The sequence below is a fragment of the Euprymna scolopes genome, chromosome 3, assembly GCF_053919585.1.
Source record: "Euprymna scolopes isolate OS-2025 chromosome 3, ASM5391958v1, whole genome shotgun sequence".
In the NCBI taxonomy this organism is placed as follows: domain Eukaryota; kingdom Metazoa; phylum Mollusca; class Cephalopoda; order Sepiida; family Sepiolidae; genus Euprymna; species Euprymna scolopes.
The window spans coordinates 54012070-54021955 of NC_136484.1; the positions used below are offsets into that span (position 1 = coordinate 54012070).

The 9886-nt window shown below is 31.0% G+C and overlaps 1 protein-coding gene across 1 annotated transcript in view; it reads right to left on the minus strand.

The window, feature by feature from the left end:
- Positions 1 to 332: 332 nt before the first annotated feature.
- The window catches only part of LOC145255316 (cyanocobalamin reductase / alkylcobalamin dealkylase-like), a 53926-nt gene continuing 44372 nt past the window's right edge, over positions 333 to 9886 (minus strand). Inside the window, exons 3-4 of the mRNA XM_080113943.1 lie at positions 4369 to 4518; positions 333 to 1783 (exon numbers count right to left, since the gene is read on the minus strand). Of these exons, the coding sequence (XP_079970069.1) occupies positions 1475 to 1783; positions 4369 to 4518 (459 nt within the window). The 3' untranslated portion in view covers positions 333 to 1474. The remainder of the gene's footprint in view (positions 1784 to 4368; positions 4519 to 9886) is intronic.

Below are 9886 nucleotides of genomic sequence, written 5' to 3' on the forward strand. Positions count from 1 at the left end.
ACATCAGACGAACACATGTACATATGTATACTAAAAACATACGCACATATACACACATAATACATGCACATATACACACATAATACATGCACATATGCACATACCAGATTTTTATCAATCAAGCCGTTTATTTGTTCCGATATAAGACCATTTTCATTCTGGATACTACCTTTTGGGGTGTATGTAAGTATCGGTTCTTACAAATTAATGAAGATAAAAAGTCTTCCTGAAAATATCTTACGTTGGCCTCGAAAAAATGAATGGGTACAAAATTAGGTAAAATATGTGTTGTGGCCCGAGAATGGTCACTAAGGAAAACACGGACACAGAAATAAGTTAGAAAAGGTAAAATATATTAAAATAAAAGATAAAACAGCATATACAAAGAGTAACTGGCGTAGTAAGTACCGCCAAGATAGCGGACTACGAAAGTACATTGACCTCTCCGAGGGTTATAATTCTCAGTTAATTTATACAGTTCGGAAGAGTTAATCTTTAGTTCATATGTATAATCTAAATAATAATATTTCATCTAAGAAAGTTCATCGAATACAACAATTCTTGTTTAAAACAAAATATATATTCATTTATCTCACCGAATCATCTAAATGAAAGTTCATAAAATAGTAAGCGGCTTGTGCCGCTGTAGGCTCATACAAAAACTGACAAGATGGCGACAACCCTAAAATTAATATCATATCAAAGTTTGAATTAAAAATTCTAACAGTTTATACAATAACATGAATCTTGGAAGCAAAATAAATTTATTTCTGTCACGCGAAGCGTTTTTTTTCAAAAGTTCATAAAACACTTAAGCATGAAAATAGTTAGCGGTCCGAGCTACTATCAGACAGAAGCAGACAAGATGGCGACACCCTTAATATTATCATGCAATAAGTGAACGCTTAAATTAAACATTCTAACAGTTTATTGCTATTGAAGTATCTACTATTTAAAAAAAATGCTTATTTAGACAAAAGCTGGAAAGACTTATTAATTTATTTATTGCGGACTATTATCCTCATCTTTCTTAGTTGTTGTTTCGCGACGTTTCCAGGTGATAATTGTCTGAAGATAGCGGTTTCAATCCTACCCAAGGCCGGCCAGAGGCTTACTTGGTCAAGACGTGGTGAGACGATAACAACTATGGATGGCAGTAATTGCTGAGAATGCAGTTAGAAGAGTCGGAGTTCCTATCCCGTCGCGGTTACCACCTGACGAAGGCCAGAAGAATAGTTGGCCGAAAAGTCGTGAAACAACAACTAAGCAAGCTGAGGATAATAGTCCGCAATAAATAAATTAATAAATAATACTCCTCTCAATAATGAATTCCAATTAAATATTATATATATATATATATATATATATATATATATATATATATATATATATATATATATATATATATATATATATATATATATATATATATATATACTGGAAAGACTTGTTTTATTTATTTTGTTTCTCTTTCCTATTTTTTATTACAATGGTCTTTGTAATACTCTGTTACCCAATCCGTTCTTTCATCGCCATAGGCCATCCGATATTCAAGATAATCGGCTGTATAATTTTTCTTCACGGGTATAACATCTCGCCATTTTTGAGTGTGCCAGTCTCCATTCACCATATTTAACAGCTCAATTTTCTTTGTTCTAGTTTTCAAAACGTCTATCGGTGGCACCTGTTTCTTGTTGGGACATTTTACGTCCTCTATGATGATAACGGGTCCCATATAAAACCAGCCGCCATATAGAGGATGTATGCTAACGCCATAAATTGTCTGTTTGAAAGAATCAAATGAAAATAAATGTTTAAAAAAAATACATATATAGCAGTTTAAAACAGTTTTACAGCGAACCACATATAAGTTCTTTATGTTCTTTTTTAATGGCTATTTTTTAAATATATAAACAAAGCTGTTGCTTGCGTGTCAGAAAATGAACAAAACAGTTATGCATCAATAATGCCGTTCAAATATTTATCAAACTGTGTTGCCTTTTATTTATAACCTCGTTTTTTTTTTCAGATGTTTTTCCTATGTATTTTAGATTAAAACAATCTTTTATTGTTGTTATTTAATGCCGACAGCCAATAACTTTTATAGACAGTACATATGTTTAACTACGCACACTTTGATATTGTAAAAACGTGAAATGATCAATCATAGGCGATCATTGATCCTCACATTATAATGTTGAGTGTTTAGCAAAAATACGGCATAATCACATTGACATACCGGTTGATCACCGTAATTAAGCAACTTTGAATTTGGTCAGTACTAAAATTGGTGACCATTTAGGAATTCCAGGTGCTATATATGCTCTCCGCTTATCTCGGCATTGTTTACAGTCGTCTAGCATTTCTTGCCACAGTGCCGATTCAGGAAATGTGTGGTCAAACATTGCGCAACCCTTGCCTCACAATTAAACGCGCAGCTATCCTTACAGGGGTATTCATTGTGTCTTGAGACTTAGCGGAGGCATTGTTTAACAAAGGGGTATCGATACCATTTTAAAGGCTTTGGCATAACTCGGCCGAAAATTGAACAATCTTACCCCTGTTCCAAATGGGAAAACTCGGACTCACACAATTCCCAATGATACCTGTATTATATAGTACTGAAAAAAGAACGTAATCGCCAAAGGTTCCAGAGATCAAATTTGTTCTCGGGGCAAACGTGGGCGGGAAATGAAAAACAGAAGTAAGAGACAATGTAACGAGGGAAGGGGGTAAAATATTTATTAAGGAGCGAGAACTAAGCACACGTATAACACGTATCAGCATGTAGTAGTGAGGATAGTAGTCAGTATTAGACACTATTTATCGCTATCTATGCCAGGGAAAAATGTGAATATAATCTAGTTTATTTCAAGCCATAGGAATTGGCGGGAAGCTGATGTAACCGAGAAGCAACTATGATCAACTTTAAAATAATCTCAACAAAGTCTGGTCCCGGTGTTTTACTTGAGAGTCACTGCTAAACTCAACAAAATACAGTTCTATTCATATCTGCTTTCCGTATACTACCCCCTTGAATATGTTTTTTTTGTTTTTTCATCTCAAGCACTCAATATCGTCGTCAATGCGAGAGGACCTGACTATGGGCCAGAATATAATTACCGGGAATTTAAATCTGTAACGTTACCCAACACGTTATTGCCTCAGTCGCAAAATAGACAAAAATAGGAAAGAACTGCAACTCGCGTTTTCCTGTTGTAACAAGGACATTTATTGCTTCATTCTCCCGACACGCGTGACTTTTCGTTACGGCTGTGGCGTCACATACGTCTCTAATGTGATCTCGAACATCATCTACGTCTCTAGCGTGATCTCGAGCGTCATCCATGTCTCTAACCTGATCTCAAACATCATCCACCTCTTTAACGGGATCGTCCTCTCTAACGTGCTCTTTCTCCTTTTTATAGTCCTTTTTCTTTACTGGTGACGTCATTTTGCATGCATTTGCATACGTGCGTCTGCGCTCTGTTACAAATCTAACTTTCGAAGAGTTTTCACCTAGTTTCAGGTCTCAGTATCCACGGGTATCCGCATAAAAATGTATAATCATCATTTTTATCTCAATAGAGAAAAGATAACACTCTCTATCGGTGTTTCTGCGCCGTGTAGAAGCCTGCCAAAGGAGGTCGTGACGATGCCTACAATATACTGATTTAAAGTGGCCTTCGACAAATATTGGGTGTATATAAATATGATGTGATTTGATTTAATATTACGACAGTGGGGTAATATTTGTATGTGCGTATAACTAGATAATTAATATGTGACCTTCAGCTAGCTAAAAAATGCTGTAGATGAACAACAGGCGACTTGGTCATACGAGAGGCGTTCCAAAAATAATGCGTCCTATTTTTTCCGCCTGAATGAATCAGAGAGGACTGCAAACTCCATTGTTTTGACTGAACTTACGCATCTATGACCTGAACGTTTCATTTCTCCGTTGCATATATTGACAGCGTAAGTCTCTAAGAAAACAACTCCTGTCATGAATGCGTGCCAGAAGCAGAGATGTGTCATTGAATTCCTGGCAAAAGTACATTGAGAATAGTGGTGACTATGTAGAAAGATAAATTCTTGAGCACAAAAAGGCGCTCGTTTTAATGATACTACTTTTGTCTTCGTAGCTCTTCACATTTTTTGGTTAAAAAAATAGGAGGCTTTACTTTTGGAACGACTCTCGTATTTTTGTTATAACAAAAACCAAGGTTACATTTCTCTAATGACTAGCCAAGATAGTTATGAATTAATGTGTGTTAAGAAGGCATGTGTTCATTTGTTAAAAATAAGCAACTCAGGTAATAATAGACATCATTTTTGTATGAGAAAATGTGGCCCTTGTATGCTTACCTTATTCTTTGGCCAAGCGTCAGGGGTGATATTTTGTCGTTGATAATAATAAGCATCTCCGGCCGCATGTTCCGCTTTTTGGACATAGATCGCCGGGTGTGAGGGTCCAAGCATAGTATGAGTATACAAAATGTCTTTGTCGGTAACATTCTGTTGATGAAAACATTGGTTAAATCCGAGATATACGCTTTAATTCATTGATTGATTTTGTTTGAGATAAATAATAATAATAATAATAATAATAATAATAATAATAATAATAATAATAATAATAATAATAATATAAATTTGGTTATCTATTTATTAATCTTAATCTGAAAAGATGCCACGTGTGTACGTTGACTTTTTTATGAAGATTAGGAGTAATTACAAAATAAGGTTTCCTCATAATAATTTCATAAAAATATAATTAAAATTGTAATGAAATTAAAAGCAAAAATATGTAATTAACTTAAACTTGTTTATTATTTTCTGCAACAAACTTACACACATACACACACACAAATATATACATGCATATATATATATATATCTACATGTATATATATATATCTATATATATATATATCTACATGTATATATATCTACATATATATCTATATCTATCTATATATATATATATATATATATATATATATATATATATATATATATATATATATATTTCTTCAGTGGTGAAAAAAAACAGACGAGAGTGCTCAATGTGTAGCCAGAGTAGTATATAGGAAATTTATTGCTGTGAGTCAAGAATGAATTTACATATCGTTTCCGCTAGAGGAGATCTTTCTAGCGGAAACAATATGTAAATTCATTCTGGACTCACAGCAATAAATTTCCTATATATATATATATATATATATATATATATATATATATATATATATAGGTGCCCGGAAAACTCGTCTCGGGAAAACTCGTCTCGGGAAAACTCGTCTCGGGAAAACTCGTTTCCGGAAAACTCGTCTCCGGAAAACTCGTCCCCTTTCGCTAGGTAGGAAAACTGGTCCCTTATTGAATAAATACCGATTGAAAACACATTTTATGATCATTCTTGAAGGAGATATTAATTTTTAAAATAGACTATAGCCCCCCCCCCGCCTAATATTTTTTAAAAATATTTTTACTTGTTTAATGTTTTCTTTTTTTTTTTTTTTTTTTTTTAAATAAAATCGATTTTCTAAGTGTCCGTTTTCTACCTAACTGGCTAAGTTCTTAGTGGTTTCACTTCTTTTAAAGCGTTTATTATGTTCATACAAAGTTAATTACAATTTTTTTTTGTTCTTATTTTAACGATATTTTTTGGAGTCATAAAAACAATAATTAAAAACAAAACCAAAAAATTAAAAAACAGGGAGCGATTCGATTTTTCGTTACTTTTTTGTTTTGTTTTTTAATTATGATAGTTTTTTTGTTGTTATGTTTTTGTTTTCTCTCATACCAAATGCACTCATGCGTTATTTAAAATTATAATTTTATCAATTATCAACATTTATTGTCGTCCTGTCAAATTTTGCAAAAATTAACTAATAAATTAAAAACGAAATATTTTTTTGGCGCGAGAGATGCCATGTGCTAACAATCTCTCGTTAACTAATTTTAAATTTTTTTAATTTTTACTTCGAAATTCTAAAATCAATCATTAAGAGAAAAAGTAATCACTAAATAAATTTATTAATCAATTTTCTTGAAAATCCCGCTATCGTTTATCAAGAATAAAAAGATTTCATTTTTTGTTGGTTGTTTTTCGGAGGGAGATATAGTTTTAACCCCCCCCCCACTCTTTCTGCCTCTCTCTAAATTATATTTAAAAAAATATTCAAATTTATTATTTTCTTTTTAAAACCAAATCTCCCTCAGTAATTTCTTTAATTTTCTATTTTTTATCGATTATCAAGACCCCTAAGATATGATATACCGGACATTATTTCTAGTTTGGGTTTGTATTACTGTACACATAGATTCGAAAAAGTTGTCAAAAAACAAATATATAACAAATAAATGTTATCAAAGGCAAGATAAATTACTTTTCTACCAAACTGGATATAATTTTCGTGTTTTTATTTAATTTAACATGTTTATTCAGCTCAAAAAGCATACAGTGTTTACCGATCTATTGGAAAATTCAAAATGGCGGCCGACTCTCTCTTTAACACGGTAAGTTCGGGAAAAGGGGTTATAAATAATAAATTAGACAAAATACTATTAAAAAACCACCGAATATATGTCAAGTTATGTCACGGTAACATATATTGAAAAGGTATTATAAATAATAAACTAGACAAAATACTGTTAGAAACTCGCTCAATATATGTTACTGTGACATAAGTTGACATATATTCGGTTGTTTTTTAACAGTATTTTGTCTAGTTTATCATTTATAACACCTTTTCCCGAACTTACCGTGTTTAAGAGAGAGTCGGCCGCCATTTTGAATTTTCCAATACATCGGTAAACACTGCATGTTTTTCGAGCTGAATAAACATGTTAAATTGAATAAAAACACGAGAATTATATCCAGTTTGGTAGAAAAGTAACTTATCGGGTAACCCAACTTATCTTGCCGGTGCCCGGAAAACTCGTCCCGGGAAAACTCGTCTCGGGAAAACTCGTCTCCGGAAAACTCGTCTCCGGAAAACTCGTCCCCTTTCGCTAGGTAGGAAAACTGGTCCCTTATTGAATAAATATCGATTGAAAACACATTTTATGATCGTTCTTGAAGAAGAAATTGTTTTTTTAAAATAGACTATAATATTAAAAAAAAATTTTTTTTACTTGTTTGATGTTTTTTTGTTTTTTTTAAATAAAATCGATTTTCTAAGTGTCCGTTTTCTACCTAACTGGCTAAGTTCTTAGTGGTTTCACTTATTTTAAAGCGTTTATTATGTTCATAAACGAGACCGCATATTTTTTTATATTAATATAAAAAGAATTTACTTATTTACTGTTGTTATAAAAGGGTAAAATCGATTTGGGTTTGTATTACTGTACACATAGATTCGAAAAAATTGTCAAAAAACAAATATATAACAAATAAATGTTATCAAAGGCAAGATAAGTTACTTTCCTACCAAACTGGATATATTTTTCGTGTTTTTATTCAATGTAACATGTTTATTCAGCTCGAAAAACATACAGTGTTTACCGATGTATTGGACAATTCAAAATAGCGGCCGACTCTCTCTTAAACACAGTAAGTTCGGGAATAGGTGTTATAAATAATAAACTAGACAAAATACTATTAAAAAAAACACCGAATATATGTCAACCTATGTCACGGTAATATATATTGAGCAAATTTCTAACAGTATTTTGTCTAGTTTATTATTTTTCGAATCTATGTGTACAGTAATACAAACCAAAATTTTAATATTTTTTGAAATATAATTTAGAGAGGGGGGGGTTATATCTCCCTCGGAAAAATAACGAACAAAAAATGAAATTAAAAAGATTCTTGATAAACGATAGCGGAGTTTTCAATAAGATTGATTAATAAATTTATTTAGTGATTACTTTTTCTCTGAATGATTGATTTTAGAATTTTGAAGTAAAAATTGAAAAAATTAAAAATGAGTTAACGAGAGATTGTTAGCACATACATGGCATCTCTCGCGCCAAAAAAATATTTCGCTTTTAATTTATTAGTTAATTTTTGCAAAATTTGACAGGACGAAATGTGGATAATTGATAGAATTATAATTTTAAATAACGCATGAGTGCATTTGGTATGAGAGAAAACAAAAACAAAAAACCAAAACAAAAAAGTAACGCTCCCAGTTTTTAATTTTTTTGTTTTGTTTTTTATTATTGTTTTTATGACTCCAAAAAACATCGTTAAAATAAGAACCAAAAAAATTGTAATTAACTTTGTATGAACATAATAAACGCTTTAAAATAAGTGAAACCACTAAGAACTTAGCCAGTTAGGTAGAAAAAAAAACAAAAAAAAACATTAAACAAATAAAAATATTTTTTAAAAATATTATGGGGGGGGGGCTATAGTCTATTTTAAAAAGCAATATCTCCTTCAAGAACGATCATAAAATGTGTTTTCAATCGATATTTATTCAATACGGGACCAGTTTTCCTACCTAGCGAAAGGGGACGAGTTTTCCCGAGACGAGTTTTCCGGAGACGAGTTTTCACGAGACGAGTTTTCCCGAGACGAGTTTTCCCGGGACGAGTTTTCCTAAATTCATATATATATATATATATATATATATATATATATATATATATATATATATATATATATACATATATATATATATATATATATATATATATATATATATATATATATATATATATATATATATATATTATTTTCTCCTTCATGCACATTCCATTGAAGAGCAGAGACAACTCTTGCTTGTTTCTATTACAATCCATTTTTTTTCTTTTTGACGGACGAACTAGTTTTCGGACATTCTGTTCGAGTGTAAAAAGAAATTTGCCGTATTCGTGAACGTTTTCGATCTCGATAAGTCGTCCTCAGGTGTGTGATGAAAAATGAAGGCTGAAAACGCCCGTGAATGCAGCAAATTTCTTTTTACACCCGAAGAGAATGTTCGGAAACTAGTCCGTCCAAAAGAAAAAAATGGATTGTAAGAGAAACAAACAAACGTTGTCTCTGCTCTTTAATGAAACGTGCATAAAGGAGAAAATACTTCCCAAATATACTAGTTATCATTCTATGTATGTAAATAAAATATTATGCATCTATTTCCAGTATTTACTTCAACAGTGCTTGGTACGTAAGTAAAGCTAGGTAGAAAGTTTTTAAAATATATATGGCAATTAAGCTACATAGAATTTTCCGCATGTCATCCTTCAATATTGTGTAGTTTAATAGCCATATATATTTTCAAAAACTTACTATATATATATATATATATATATATATATATATATATATATATATATATTAATGATGGGACGATTCGCATATTTTTTCCGATTCCGATACAATTACCGATTCCGATTCTTTATAAATCTTTAAATATTTTACTATAAACTTTTGTTTTTCCTGATTACTGTAAAAACATTTTAAATGTGCATATATTTTCTCAAACGTAAAAACGCACTTGCGACAGCGTGATTTTAATCTTACTGGAAGTTTAAATCAATTAATAGTCATTTTATTATTACTACAAGCAGTGGAAAATGTTTTATAAAAACAAAATTAAATAAAATAGATAATTAGAGGAATCGGAAAATAGGCTCAAATTTTCCCGATTCCGATACCCCAAAAAGCTCCGATTTTTCCGATTCCCGATTTCGATTCCGATTAAGTGTCCCAACACTAATATATATATATATACATATATATATATATATATATATATATATATATATATATATATATATATATATATATATATATATATGTGTGTGTGTGTGTGTGTGTGTGTGTGTGTGTGTATATATATATATATATATATATATATATATATATATATATATATTTAAAGTGATTGTTGTGTAGTTCCAACGAGAGAAAAAAAAATGTATATTTAAA